Source organism: Notothenia rossii (assembly GCF_949606895.1).
Source record: "Notothenia rossii genome assembly, chromosome: 9".
Taxonomy (NCBI): Eukaryota; Metazoa; Chordata; class Actinopteri; order Perciformes; family Nototheniidae; genus Notothenia; species Notothenia rossii.
The window spans coordinates 37834755-37850614 of NC_136907.1; the positions used below are offsets into that span (position 1 = coordinate 37834755).

Below are 15860 nucleotides of genomic sequence, written 5' to 3' on the forward strand. Positions count from 1 at the left end.
GAATGAATGCATTGATACAGCAGACACAGCATTACCATCACCTTTAACAGAATGTGTGATCCAGTCTGGGGTGACAATCTTGATGCCCGGGTGTTTCAGGGCACACTCAAACTTGGCCTGAAAGATGAGAAATATACAACCACTGAGTGCCTACAACATGACCAAAAAAACGGTATTTCTATGACAGACATTCTTAGCAATAACATGCATGGTGGATATGGCAAAATGTTAGAGTACACAGAGCTGGACCTTACCCCCTTCGGCTCCTTCACTACTAAGTGGGTGACCTTCTTGTTGAGGTTAAGTTGACATGCTCCCCCATAAAAGGTTATGTAAGCCCAGAACGCATTGAGATCATCTGGAAGCTACACACACACACACACACACACACACACACACACACACACACACACACACACACACACACACACACACACACACACACACACACACACACACACACACACACACACACACACACACACACACACACACACACACACACACACACACACACACACACAAGTCTTTCAAAAGTAACTCCTGTCAGGTCAGCAAAAGGCCACAGTTACCAAATATAAGTTTAGCTTTTTCAAAATAATGTTGAAGAATAGACAACATTTATCAACCTTTGTGAAATCCATGTCTTAACTAGAATAATTCAAGTGTCTCACACACACAACTCACACTCTTACACACACTTACCCTAGGAAGACAAGCCGTCACACCAAAGAATATCTGTCCTGATTCTGGGGAGAACCCTGTAACACTGGTGCTCATAGTTAGGGAGAAAAAAAGAAGATTTCTTTGGGCGAATAAACCCTATTTTTGTATTATCTGGAATCCTAAACATTATTTTTCTCTAGTCATCGCCACTGTTATTTTACATTTTTAAATGACACCACTTGGAGGTATTTTGGACTTGATGGTGGAAGGATACGGTAACAGGTCTCCACATCTGACCGAGAGGATCACCCAGGATGGCTGGAAAACATAGATTAAAGCAAGTTGATATTAACTGCTTTCTCTTTGTTACACTATTTTAAAGTCGAGCAACGTTTGTTTAAAGATGTTTTTAGTTAGAGGTCTGAAATAAGGTCTGTGGTTAACACTAGATTCAAAGATTTGAAGGTTTTGTTCTACAACATAAAATCTGTCAGTCACTGCTGAATGCCCTAAGATTCTAAGTGTTATAAAAATGGCGGGTGCAGACAAGTGTCTAAATGAGACAAAAAAACATAATGCCGAACGTAAGCCACCTTCAGCTTAGAATCAGAATCGGTTTTATTACAAAGTAGGCTTACACATACGAGCAATTGGCTTTGGTATATGTACGTAAGTATTTATGTATATTATAGACCCTCCAGAAAAACGCGGGCAAAAATCCTTGATTAGGCGGGCTAAAATCCTTGATTATGCGATTAAACATGCAGGGTTTTTATGTGATTTTATACGGTGAAATTGCGGGAAGTTGCAAAATATGCGGAAAGTTGCGAAAAATAACAGATTTTTTTTTAAATATTGGGCTGTCTTATTTATTCTCTCTCACACACAACCTGCCACTAACATTAAACCCCTTTCCTATTCAATTAAACACATTCAATGTTTATTTATTGTAAAAGCAATGGGGCTATTTGAATCACACTCTCTCTCTCTCTCTCTCTCACACACACACACACTTTTCCGCCTCATTCTGTTTTCATTTACTCGTTCGTTATCTGACCAGCTTCAATCTTGTAGGCTACTCACTTCGTTTCTTGTAGCCCTCGAAAGGGTTTTGGAGGTTGATGCCTCGGTGAACGTGAGTTGTTTGGCTTTCTTGTCCGCAGCAGCAGAAAGCATTTTCGAATGTTTGAATGAATCAAAGTGGGTCGTCACCGTCGTTTTCTCTAAGACTTATGCTCCAACATACAGTTGCACGAGGTGTAGAATAGTTTCCCCCCACTTTCGTGAAAGACATCAGGGTACTGCTTTGCCTGGTCTTTAGCAGAAATGTTCGTCGTGTGAGTTCCACACGTTCACTCTACGGGGTTGTTTACCTTCTGTGATGCGCGTGCTGATGACGTCACGTCATCGTCATCAGTAATGCACGTCAAGACGAGTTAACTTTTTCCCCCCTCAACTTTGTGTGGGAAAATGAGGGGATTATGCGGCCTTTTGATAAATATGCAGCCCTTTAAAAATCTGCGCCATTTTGCTGATTATGCGGTAAATTCTGCGATCGCAAGATCGCGTTTTTCTGGAGGGTCTAATATTAGCTGTGGTGACGTGAAGTAGGGGTGGGCGATATGACGATATATATCGTCGAGACAATATTAGGTCTCCACGATATGCCTTTTCAGAGATATCATATCTATCGTGATAGTGCACCAGGGTAGGATTTTCACGGCGGCCATGACGGCCGGTCTGGCCGTGAAGCCCCGAAAATAATTGTACGTCCTACGTCCACCATGGCCTGCGTGCCCCTGATATTGTTAAAATCTCGAAGTTGCTTTAAAAGCGTCAGAAAAGTGGTTTCTGAACTGCGTTATGCTGCGTTCACAACGGACGCAATGCGAATATTCTCACCCTAACCGCTGCAGTTTCACCGCGGCTGTCAGCTGTGTTTACTCCTGTCATTCAAACAGGATGCGCTGGAGAGGGGGTGGGGCTTATATCCATGTAAATACTATGGTGGAAACCAACTACGACAAAATTAACCTATTTTACCGTGATTTAATTGTAATACACGTTTCAAAATGATGCCGAAGTAACAACATCCTGATACCGGTTAGTAAAAACCAAGCTGTCTAGTCAGGATTCAGACAGTATTGCATTTCATTTATTGCCTTGGTTGATTCTGTTGGCTTATATTTTATTTTATCAATAAGGTATGTATATTGTTTTTCCCTTTTGAAACAGATTTTCAGTTATGTTAAAGTCTTTGATTGCACTTCAAGTCTAAAGTTTACATTTTAATTGTTTGGCACTGACTTTTCCTCATTGATGTTTTATGTTTGACTTAGTTATGTTTTACTCTCCTTTTCATGTTTATTGATGGATGTTACATCACTGCTAGTGCTACCTAAAACAGAAAGTGCATTTTTATACTGAGAAACTGTGCCTTGAATATTTTTATTTTATTTAGCAAGAGAGTGCACTTTACCTGGTGAAGAAACCAGTGTTAACGTTTTTTGTGTAGGGTGTAGGCCTACCTACTTGAACACTGAGGAAGCCATATCAAAATTCCTGTTGAATTGTTCATTCAGGGATTCATTGCAGAATTAAAACCAGCTTGAAATGGTATTTTGGTCTGTAACTCCTTTGTATTTTAGTTTTTGTTACCTTGTAGGTGGTTGTACTGTTAAGTAACTTGAAAAATAACCATAATAACCGACACAATATCGTGATAAATATCATCTATCGTGATACTGCTTGAAAAATATCGTGATATTATATTTTTCAATATCGCCCACCCCTAACGTGAAGACATGCCACCATGTAGTTCCTTTATAGCCTAGCCTCACGCAATATTAGAAACCTCAATGTAAAAATCCCATTGTTTTTTTACGAGGGAGCCCTTGCAATGCTAACTTCCGGATCTGCGTACAGAAACATGTCATCACTGCATGGCGCTAGAGCGGTACATGCAAAAATAAAACCGAGCTCAACTTTGTTTAGTATGAACACACTGTGGCACAGGCCTTACCTTGACCACAGGCAGGTCAAACACCTCTCTGGACTCGCCCACCTCGGGGTTGTCCCCGTCCTCTGCGATGATGTGAGTGGCCAAAGCATTGTAGGACACCTCCTTCCCCTTCCCCGCCTTCAGCAGCTGCACCACCTGAAACACCAGCACACCGTTCAGTTAAGATCATCTCACTCCACACTGCAGCCCCAGACTGGCTTCAACAATGACATCAACATCAGAGCTGCAACCATTAGATGAAGTCATATAGCATGTATTCAGCCTTTCAAACATGGAGACTTCCTGCTTCTCTCGGTTTTTAAAAGGTTATTATATTTTGGTTCTTTAAAACAAGATATACTGTATAAAGACATCCCCTTGGACTGGGATGGACATGTTTCACTACTCTTTTAAATGGTTTAGTTCCACAGTTAATCGAGAAAAATATTCAGCAGATGAATAACTTATACCTAATCTTCTTTATTAGCAGACTTAACTAACAGATTAAAGACTGGCCAAAGATCAACAACATGAAATGAAGAGAGTGTGAGAGGAGGCAATTGCCGAGTTCAGTTAATAGCAATATTTTGGAATAAACAAGTCACTAGTACAGAGCTGCGGTTCAGTGAGCTCTTCTATAAACACACAACATGCTGCTGTGAACAATAAGCATTAAGCAAGGAAAAGTCTCTCTTTAGGGATCATTTAGTAGTTGACCTTTTCCCAAATGATTTCCCCCCGCATACTTATAAGACCAGAATGATTTTATACAGTTCAGTACAGTAAATGTCAAACATATGTGTTCATTAAATCTTATTGATAATGTTTAAAATGTTTGGCTCTTAATGCGTACGTGAACTCTCTACAATTTAAGATGTGTTAGGAATATATAATTGCAAAAAGTTGCCGTTTAGTGGCTGATGCCCTGCTCTAAAGCTTAGGAAAGCCATTTCCATCTCAATTATGTTTTATGATTGTACACATGAATATGTGTCACTGAATTAAAAAAAAACCTTAAAGGAACTCAAAGGCTCTATTTAAAAAGGTGCTATGGAAAACGACTTTACTGAAACCTTGTGTTTTCATGTCACAGGGTGTTGTATAACTTGCCAACAATGTGTATATAATTTTTTAACACAATCACATTACCTAATTTGATACACAACCCCATACATATACCGTAATTTTCGGACTATAAGCCGCACCTGAATATAAGCCGCAGCAGGGGCATACCACTCTCGGTTCCACTTTTACTTTTGCGCGCTACCTGTCTCACTCTTTTCCGGCCTCCAGCTTTTCCTGCTGGAACCCGCCGCTTAAAGGTAGGGGTTCGCGGACCGGCCATAGAGCCCATAGAGTTAAAGGTATTGGCCGTTAGCTGTAAAAATCCATAGATTAGCCGCACCGTTATATAAACCGCAGCGTCGAAAAATAGGGAAAAAGGCGCGGCTTATAGTCCGAAAATTACGGTATATGCCAAGGTCAGGGTCCTTGAACACAACACGAGCCTAACGCGTCATCACGTGGTATATGTCTCGCCCGACAGGGGTTTAGAGCTGCCGGAGAGCACCAGGACGTCGCTCCGGGCCGGGACTTCACAAATGTCAGTACCCATAAGGAGCCGTACACATGCCGCAGTTTTTTGCGTGGCTGTGTCTTTAGTTGAAAGCCCAGTGGTGATCTGTTCTTCTGTCATACTGATGATCATACAGTCAATAACTTTGTTGTTATTAGCATCTGGTTAGCTAGCTATGCTGACGATTGTAAGAAGCTTTTTCTCCAACCAGTGAGGTAAAGGCACATCTTTATATGATCATTGTAGAAAAAAATAAGAGAATAAAGTAAACAGGTATAAAATACTATATGACAGTAAAAAAAAGTTGTAATTAATAACCAAGAATACAGTTTGAAAGGGGAGTGATTTGTAAAATATCCATAAAGAAAAATAAATCTGCTTACAGGTCTGTTTCATATGGGTGTTGAGAGATGTATCCATAGATCTCCTAATGTTGCTCTCAAAGTGCACCAGATTGACGATTTAACTTCAACATTTAAAAAAAAAAATCTTCCCGGGGGAACATGCCCCCCGGACCCCCCTAGAGGAGGTTAAATCATATTCACATGGAAAGGAAACTAAATTGCACACATCTTGTGTCCATATCTTTCTGTTTTGGTGGTCATGCAACAACCGTGCACGTGCATGCTCTCGTCATGGTAAAATATCTGGATTAAGAGGTTGCTTTTTCTTTGCACAGCATGAAAGAAAGGCGAAATGAATGGGCTGTGATTTTTGTTTTTTTAAGCAGAGGTCAATCATTTGTACGGCCCTCGGAGGATGTTGAAAACATTTAAATGGCCCTTAGCCGCATTCACACCTCAGGACTTTCCCTGGTACTTTGGTTCTTTAGTTCCGTTAGTACCAATAATGTCGCGTTCACACCGCCGGGACTACTCAGTGCCGGGAACTCTTTTGGCAATTTTGTTGGTTTGAGTCATTTGAGCTCGGATTCTAGTAGGGACACGTATCTTAGGAAGATATGAACTTCATTGTTCTTGGTGAAGTTGATGCTGAATTCACTATTTAGTAGATAATCATGTGACACTTTATCTTTGCACTACGGTCTGTCTGCTGAGCCTACCTATTATATATATATATATATCATGTACAGCTGGTGGGCTTTATACCCCCTCCTCCGTGTAGTTCTTCTTCTCTCGTTTTTTTTTGTACTCGCCGTGAAGTGGTTTTGCGGCCTGTCAGTAAACCCAGAGAAGAAGAAGACGAAGTGACGTCAGCGTAATCTTGCCTCAGGGAAAGTACTGCGGTGTGAATGTGATTGGCACTAGCCCCCTGGCGGATTCAGTGCCGTGGTACTTTAGTGCCGGCACTAAAGTACGGCAAGTCCTGCGGTGTGAAAGCGGCTCTTGAGAGGAAAAAGCAGGGCTCGAGCTTAAAAAAATAGTGTCGGGGAGGATAAAAAATTGTTTTGGGACGAGAGATGAACGGCGATGAAAATGAAACTGACTGCACGTTTTGTGTAGCACACAGTTATTAAACCTCCTTGTCAACATAAACGCACAAAACATTTAGCAACCCGCGAAATACACACAAACAAACACACAGTACGTAGCTACAGCTGTGCAGCCGCACAGCTGGCTGTGCCCGCGAATTCCTGGCACGCAAATTTGCAGGTCTAGCTATGTACTGAGTGTGTGCAGCGCCATTTATCTATTATATGGCTCTGACTGTGTGTATTTTGCGGGTTGAGTGATGTACAATGACAATGGCATCCCGTGGAGGAATTCTGAAATGTTTTACCGTTACATCACAAAAACGCACTGCAGAACCAGACCCTGGAGCGCCGACCTCTTTATTTACTTACTCCTCTTCATCCCCTATCGGTAATAAGGCTGAGATGAGAACCCTCCATCGTATTTAGTCCTTAGCAATATGCTGCGCCTCTCCCCATGTAGGGATTGGTACCGAGCCCCGGTATTAAACGGGCCCCGGGCTGGAATTATTAAGACAGTGGTAACGTTAAGCTCCGAAGTTATCGGACTTTTTATCGGTACTGGAGACATTTAAAAAATATATGTCATATGTATTATTGCTACATAAACATTATATCGCAGTTTTAGTTTTGCCAACTCCGTTTCTAATATGCAATAAGACTACAACATGCGTCTATGATGTATTTTCGAGCTTTCTAATCCAGACGAGATCTCTCTCTCCCGTCTGTGTGCGAGGGGGCGGGGCAGTTTGTAAAGGTCTCCTGACTGTGTTACAGACTGTCATCCTGGTTAGTGGTTACTCTGGGTTCTGTCTTCAGGACAGAGTGTTGGATTTTTTTGTTAATTGGATGGGACTTGATTGGATTCAATATTAGAGTAATTTTCTCGTTTCTGTGTTTGTTTAAATATATTTGGCCTTTGTTTATGTGATTGACTGATTTACTCAAATAAAAAGGTTGATGAATTATCATCTAATGATTTGTATGATGTTTTATTTATGTTAAAGCTCACTTTGAATGATTCTAGCTAATGATAATGTAGAAAAACTAATATTTTAAATTTCGGGACGGTCCACATTAATTTCGGGATGGCTTAGATTGTATTTCGGGACGGTTTCGGGAGGATGGTGAAAAAAGTTAGTCGAGAGCCTTGGGAAAAAGGTTCCCCACCCCTGGTCTAAGTTCTCAGTGGGTCTCAAACGGTTTGGTCACCATTTATGTAAACACATATTTCCATTTGAGAGGGTAGTGATCAGTGTTGGGCAAGTTACTTCCAAAATGTAAAACATTACATATTACTGTCTTTTTTAAGTAATAAGTTACATTACAATATTACTTTCTCTGAAATGTAATGAGTTATACTACTTTTATATTACTTTTGAGTTACTTTCACCAAAATAACCGCAAAATAATGGCTAGGTATTTTAAATGCTAAAATGTAGTTTAGTTGTGCAAGTGTGTAGGCCCTTAAAGAGCCTGTGACACGAACCCAACAACTGTTGTGCAATGAAATAGTGGGCTACTAGTAATCTCGAACCGTCAGTTTAAAAAATAAAAACCGATACCGTTCCGATAAATATCAATAAATTCGAACATCGCGGGAAAATTCCTTCGACTCATTTTGAGGTTTTGGGGGAAGCCGGATGTGACGTCAATGCGGGAACGTTTCACTGTGCGGCGAGAGAGTCAAACACGGACAAAGTGTGTTGTCATGCGTAGAAATGGTGAATTACTGAGTTTAGGCACGTTAATAACGTTTTAATGAAGTTGACTACAGTATATTCATATTTGTCAGTGCTTTCATGTCAATTCGGCGAACATAAACATAAATGCTCGTGTTGAAGATGATGATTAAATTAGGATTAAAAATCGGTAGTGAGAGCTGCTGAATTTCCTCCCGTCGGATGTGATATAAAAACAAATCGATTATTTTTGTAAACTCAAGTGGATGAAACTACATTTATTAGTGCTTTCATGTCAATTCGGCGAACCTATGATACATTAAATGATCGTGAGGATGATGATTTAAAAATCGTTTGTTTGAGCCGGTCTGCATTTCCTGATGAGAAAACAAACCTTAGCTTTTTGTAGTTGCAGTCAGTGGTGTAGTGGGTGTTGGACGCGGGGGTACGCCGTACCCCTACTTATTTGAAGCATGATTTCTTTTTTTAATAGTCTAATACATCTAAAATCATTGCCAGTGTTATCAGTTGCAAGTGTGTGTTTGTTGTAATAATGACGAAAACATAATAGGCAGATTTCACAGTAATTATAATAAAAACGTAGCTCAAGCATTTATGCAACTCGATTTGAAGCGTGTGTGTGTGAGGGGCAGAACTGTGTGTGTACGGTGACCAGGTGTCCCGCACTGTGCGGGACTGCACACACAGCATTTTTATTATTTGTCCCGCGTCCCACACATTGAGACTATGTCCCGCATTTGAGTGATAGTCGCGCAAAGGCCGGATCGGTTCGCTGACAGCCGGCACCGCCCTTTATTATTATATTGTCTAAACGGCATCATGTAAGTTGCGCTGACAGGCGACACAGAGGAGAGAAAGAGAAAGTAAAAGAGGGTAAAAGACGGAGCGCTGGACGTCAGATAAATGAACAGAAGAAGACAGACAAGAAGTAAACACTAACAGGAACACGGTATGGGCTCTTCAGAGTTTAAGGACTTGTTAGTGGATCAGAAACTGTGAACAGAGTTGGACAGTGCTGCCGTAAAGTTGTTGTTGTCGCAGTTCCAGCCGTTGGATAAATAAACCAGTTTCAGTGTTTTTTCATATTGGATACGGTATGTTATTGGTTATGAACATGATTTTATGATTATTGAAATGTATGCAGTTCGGTTTCATACGGGTGTTCTGTTCCCATATATCTAGTTTCTTTATTTCCCCTCAAATTGCACCAGATGCATGCTCCCGTACCCCCCCAGAGGATTTTAGGTCCACCCCCACTTAAAATCACATGGACAGGTTCCTAAATACATTTACCATTGTATTTAAATAGTAACCCATGTCCATATATTTATTTGTGGGTAGTAGATTTAAACTATAGTTGCCTGGCTGGGTGTATAATTTCCGGCCTGACTTATTGTCTCGGTCCAGCCCTGGCTGTACCTGTTCGCTCTGCCATCGCGTGAAGGGTCTGCTCACAAGCGACCAACAGAAAGGTTAATGTTGTTATCCCCCCCCACAAGTATATTTCAAATCTGTGGGAAACACTGATAACCCAACCCATCCTCTCCACCTACAGCTGCACAGACAAGAGCTCCTTCTCCAACAGACTGCTGCATCTCTGCTGTCACAAGGACCGATACAGGAACACATTCCTGCCTACTGCCATAACTCTGAACAACAAATCACCTCTGGCTGGAAGAGAACTCTCTGCTCCGTAGTTTCTCTTGGAATAAAACCACATTGTACATTTTACATTTAAATAATCTGTTCAATATTTAATATTAATATTCCTTCTGTCATATATGTATGTATATATATATTTGTATATATAATACCTTGTATTCAACATGTATTTTTTTTTACTTTCTTGTTTATTTCTAGCCTTTGAATTTGTATTGTATGCCCTAGTCTTTTTATGCTGTTGCAACACAACAATTTCCCAAATTGGGATCAATAAAGTACCATCTTATCTTATTTTATCTTAGTCACTATTTGGCAGGAAGTGCAGCTCCGTGCCACAGGTCACCAGCACAACGAGGGAACGAGCAGTGACACATGCGCAATAAGGACGCACAATTGAGCAAGATGTTGATGGTCACAGGTTGATGCAGAATAACACCGAGCCTAATCCTGAGCACCTAGCTGTTCCATCAGAGCCGGATCAGCAGACATGCTGAGCACTCTTGCTTTACAGAAAACAAACTAATACATGCCAGCTTTTTCTGTGAAAGATCAACCAAAGGCATTAGGCTAGCAGCTAACCATCTGTGCAACTACGAAACTCATAGCGAAGGAGCCGCATGAAAGTGTAGTGCTGGGTGATTAAGCCTCTTGACATAATATTCAGTGAAGTCGGGTTTCAGGAGCGCAATCTCACATATAAATGACTGGATACTATAGGGATCACCCAGTACTGTATGTGAGGGTCCAAAGAGCAACTTCAATCATTTAGCATGTCAGCTAGTTAGCTTGCTGGTTAGCTTCTCCTGGAGCACATCATTTGGATTGAATGCTGCTAGCAACTTAGCATGCTAAACAATTTAGCTACAAGAAGCTATCGTTTTTGTGTCCAGAGCCTCACCTTTTCGTCAATGTCCCCTACCACGTAGAATTTGACATCTTTGAAAAGTTCGTCGGAAACCTTATTTTCTTCTTCAGACATGATTGTCCATGAATGTCATAAGAATATTTATAAAAAACCCAGTCAAAAGCTTAAAAGAGAAAAAAGTCTATGTTACGGCAGCTGGGTTAGAGTGTACAGTAAACCGGAGACTCTAGCGCCAAATCGCTGAGCGCGCCTTGGACTACTACATTCTGAAATACGTAGGGTTTTTTTAATATATTGTCCTTCGTACAAACGTGTATTTGTCCTTTATTGCTCTCCAATCCATTATATCACAGCTTCTAAGTCTGCATAGAAAGGATACGATGAAGAGCGCTGATAAAACAGATGTACAGGGTCGAATTGTTTATTTAAGAGACATTCAATCACCCTGTCATATGAAAGTTTATGTTTTTATCCAAACATGTAACCTAGATTATTTTAATCAGACAGTGAAGTGAGGACATGTGTTTTTGTATTGTTTACAGACAACGTCTAAAACTTTAAGTCATAGTGAAGCCATCAAAAAAGGCTTTGGGATGTTGCTGTCCATATTGTATAACTCTGTTTTCAAATGAATATTTCTTGATTGAAATCATTTTTTTCTTTCAATAATATATATATATATATATTGAATATACGTTTTTCTAAAAGGAACAGTGTATAGTGCAAATGTAAATGAATACAACTGTTTATTTTTTCTGTAAATGTCTGTTCTATTCTTATAATAACCTTGTATTGACTCTTGTGTAATAACATTTTGAATACTAGTGTTTAAATCAGGGGTGGGGAACCTCCGGCCTCCGGGCCGTATACGGCCCGCGAGACCATTTGGTACGGCCCTCGAGGTAATTTATAAACACGCGCAAAAAAGAAAAAAATTCAAGAAATCTAAACCGAAAAATAATAAAACAAGCTTGTTTTTCCTGGCCAAGGTTAGGGTCCTTGAACACAACACGAGCCTAACGTGTCATCACGTGGTATATGTCTCGTCTGACAGGAGTGTAGTTCTAACGGAGAGCACCAGAACGCGGCTCCGGGCCGGGACATCACAAATTGCAATACCCATAAGGAGCAGTACACATGCCGCAGTATTTGCGTGGCTGTGTCTTTAGTTGTAAACCCAGTGGCGATCTGTTCATCTGTCATACTGATCATACAGTCAATAACGTTGTTGTTATTAGCATCTGATTAGCTAGCTATGCTAACGAATATAAGAAGCTTTTTCTCCAACCAGTGAGGTAAAGGCACATCTTTATATGATCATTATAGTTATAGAAAAATAAGAGAATAAAGTAAACAGGTATACAATACTAATATAAAAGTAAAAAAAAGTTGTTATTAATAAACAAGAATAGAGTTTAAAAGGGAAGTGATTTGTAAAATATCCATAAAGAAAAAAATCTGATCATGCCCCCCAAACCCCCCCCCCCCCTCCCCCACTTAAATCATGTCCACATGGATATGAAACTAAATACATTTGCACACATCTTGTGTCCATATATTTCTGTTTTGGTGGTCAGGCCACGGTGTATGAATGCGCGGGTCATGGTCAAATATCTGGATTAAGAGGTTGCTTTTTCTTTGCACAGCATGAAAGAAACGCGAAATGAATGGGCTGTGATTTGAGTTTTTTAAGTAGACATTGAGTTCAATAATTTGTACGGCCCTCGAAGTATGTTGTAAAAATTGAAATGGCCCTTGAGAGGAAAAAGGTTCCCCACCCCTGGTTTAAATGAATACAAAGTCAGGGTTAAATGTCCATGGCTCTTACCATAATTTACATCACTCTTGTACTAGGCTCTACACCAGGGGTGTCAAACTCAATGTAATTGCGGGCCACATCAACATTAGGGCTGCACTCAAAGGGCCGGTTGTAACTTTAAGACTATATAAAAATACATATATAAATATATATATAAAATAATGTATTATATTACATTATTGCCTCTGCATTGGATTATTATCAGGTAATCACTTCATAATCAACCACCTTTGAAAGCAGAAGTCTGGGGCAAATAATTGCAAGTCTCTTCAGTGAGAATGTCAGAAAAATGATTTAAAAAGAAAAGCCAAATTCTGGAAAAAAAGTCAAAATGAAAAAAAGGAAGTGACATTTAAAAAAAAAAGTAACATTTAAAGAAAAAAGAGTCAAATTCGGAGAAAAGGGCACATTCTAAGAAAATAGGCATATTTACATTTTTTCTTTTGCGAGCAGTAGACGATGTTGAACCTAACTCTGCCATGGTGAACGTGGCCGCCTGTTGCTTGCGAGTCATTGAAGTACTGCTGCAATGCACGCCCAATGACGGCACGCCCAATGAGGGCACGAGATACATTTGTGCGTGCTAGAGATGGAAGGCTGACAGACAGGGCGGCAATCCAATCCGTTTCCCGGCTAAACGGATTGGTTGTAGTTTTTACAGTATTACGGCTTCCACAGATGACATGTTTTTATGGATTTTTTGTCAAAGCACTTAAGATATTCATTGCTATCGGGATGTTAAGAGTATTCCATGGAATATAATAAAGAGTGTATCTCGAGCCGGTTTCTGAAACTTACCTACCCCACCTTTAAGTCCAACATTTAAAAAAAAATCTTACCAGGGGAGCATGCCCCCGGACCCCCCTAGAGGATTTGAGGTCCAACCCCACTTAAAATATGTCCACATTGACAGGTTCCTAAATAGATTTGCAATTTTTTTTTAAATAGTAACCCATCTCCATCAGTGCTTGAATTGGAATAAAAAAGGTGCCAGTACTCTAAATCAGCAACAAGTATTTGGCACAAAGTCATAGTATATCCTATAATGCTGGTGGGTTTGTCTCTTTACTGTATATTTTAGAAAGGCTCACTGTACTTAAACAAAATGACTCAGGGTGCATCTCAGATTAGAGGGGGTGCAGTGGTAAAGTGCTATTTTTATAAGTGGGGAGTCGACCTGACACCCTCTAGTCTAGGGGGGTCCGGGGGCATGCTCCCCCGGGAACATTTTTTTTTAAATATTGAAGTTAGATGCATCAATCTGGTGCACTTTGAGAGCAAAATGAAGAGATATATGGATACCTCTCAACATCCATAATGAAACAACTGTAAACAGATTTACTTTTTCTTTATGGATATAAAAGAAAGTAAAGCTTGACTCCTACTGGCTGGTTAAATGACTCCTCGTCCCTGAGGCCTCTACCAGTTTTTTGTGCCATTTTGCTTGATTTATTTGTCAATAGCGTTGCTGCACAAAGTGATAGCCCTCTAGTTTAAATCTACTACCCAAAAAGAAACATATGGAGATGGGTTACTCTTTAAAAAAAATTGCAAATCTATTTGGGAACAGTGGGGCCGGGCCTCAAATCCTATAGGGGGGTCCGGGGGCATGCTCCCCCGGTAAGATATTTTTTTAAATGTTGGACTTAAATGCATCAATCTGGTGCATTTTGAGGGGGAAATAAAGAGACTACACCCATATGAAACAAAAATGTATACATTTAAATAATCATAAAATCATAAGTACATGGCCATAACCAATAACATACAATATCCAATATGAAAAAACATTGAAACTTGTTTATTTATTTGTTTTTGGTTCATTTATAGTTGTGAGTGTGTCTGGGCTCCTGAATCGGCCTCTCCTGTCTCCCTCCTCTCCCCCCTGCTCCTCTTTGAGGCAACAGCAAAGACTAGTTTTAGCTCTCAACAAGTTTATCTTACCTTTTTTCACCTAGTTAACATTTTGTTTGTATTATTCATGCATATTTTACTAATCACTACCCCCTCAAATGGAAATATGTGTTTACATAAATGGTGACCGAACCGTTTGAGACCCACTGAGATAACTTAAACTAAGTTAACTATCTAAAGACTCAGAGAGTAATTTACCTCACCAGAGCTGTAGTTTTCAGCCTCTCAGTCTGACAGTAAAGGACTCTCCCTCCACCTTGTTGTTGAAACAGCTCATTATTTCCGTTAGCGCAGCTAGCTAGCACCAGATGCTAACAACAATACACGTAACCGGTGCGCGCGCTTTCTTGCTCGCTCGCGCCACACATACACCAACACACACCCTCCCGAGCTTGAATGACACACAGAGACCAATAGAGGGCATTAGTATGATCTGTATGAAAGTGGCAATGTCGGCAGGCATATGTAGACAGCCAGTCACCCTCTGTGAGGCAGAGTCAGACCCACATTTGCGCTGCGTTGTGTTTACAATATATACGTATATTGCCGGCGGCTGAGTACCGGCATTTTACTGAGTACCGGCACCTTGCCGGTACTCAGTAAGAAGTGCCGGTACCACATGGGTAAAAATCAGAAGTGCCGGTACTGCATACCGGTGAGTACCGGCCCAATTCAAGCACTGATCTCCATATGTTTATTTTTGGGTACTAGATTTAAACTAGAGGGCTATCACTATGGGCAGCAACGCTGTAAATATTGACAAATAAATCCAGCAAAATGGCACAAAAAACAGGTAGTGGCCTGGCTGGGTGTATAATTCCCGGCCTGACTTATTGTCCCAGTCCGGCCCTGATTGACGCATGACAACAAATATAGTCTCTTTATTTCCCCCTCAAAATGCACCAGATTGATGCATCTACTGTAACTTCAATATTTAAAAAGATATCTTCCCGGGGGAGCATGCCCCCGGACCCCCCTAGAGGGTGACTGGTCCACTCCCCACTTATAAAAATAGCACTTTACCACTTCCCCCCCTTCTTATCTCAGATGCACCCTGAGTCATTTTGTTTAAGTACAGTGAGCCTATCTAAAATATAAAGTAAAGAGACAAACACGCCAGCATTATAGGATATACTATATGACTTTGAGTCAAATACTTGTTTTTGGGCTGTTTAAATAAATTGACTTGAAACAGTTGCTGATTTAGAGTACTGGCCCCTTT

At 40.5% G+C, this 15860-nt stretch overlaps 1 protein-coding gene across 2 annotated transcripts in view; it reads right to left on the reverse strand.

The window, feature by feature from the left end:
- paxip1 (PAX interacting (with transcription-activation domain) protein 1) overlaps positions 1-11128 on the reverse strand; it is a 45915-nt gene extending 34787 nt beyond the window's left edge. The window contains exons 1-6 of one of the 2 annotated variants that reach the window (XM_079648831.1): positions 10939-11128; positions 3689-3823; positions 941-984; positions 706-769; positions 255-365; positions 42-117 (exon numbers count right to left, since the gene is read on the reverse strand). In XM_079648831.1, coding sequence (XP_079504957.1) covers positions 42-117; positions 255-365; positions 706-769; positions 941-984; positions 3689-3823; positions 10939-11019 — 511 coding nt within the window. In that variant the 5' untranslated portion in view covers positions 11020-11128. Of the gene's footprint in view, positions 1-41; positions 118-254; positions 366-705; positions 770-940; positions 985-3688; positions 3824-10938 lie in introns of those variants that run through there. The other variant, XM_079648832.1, reaches the window with a different exon arrangement.
- Between the last annotated feature and the right edge of the window lie 4732 nt (positions 11129-15860).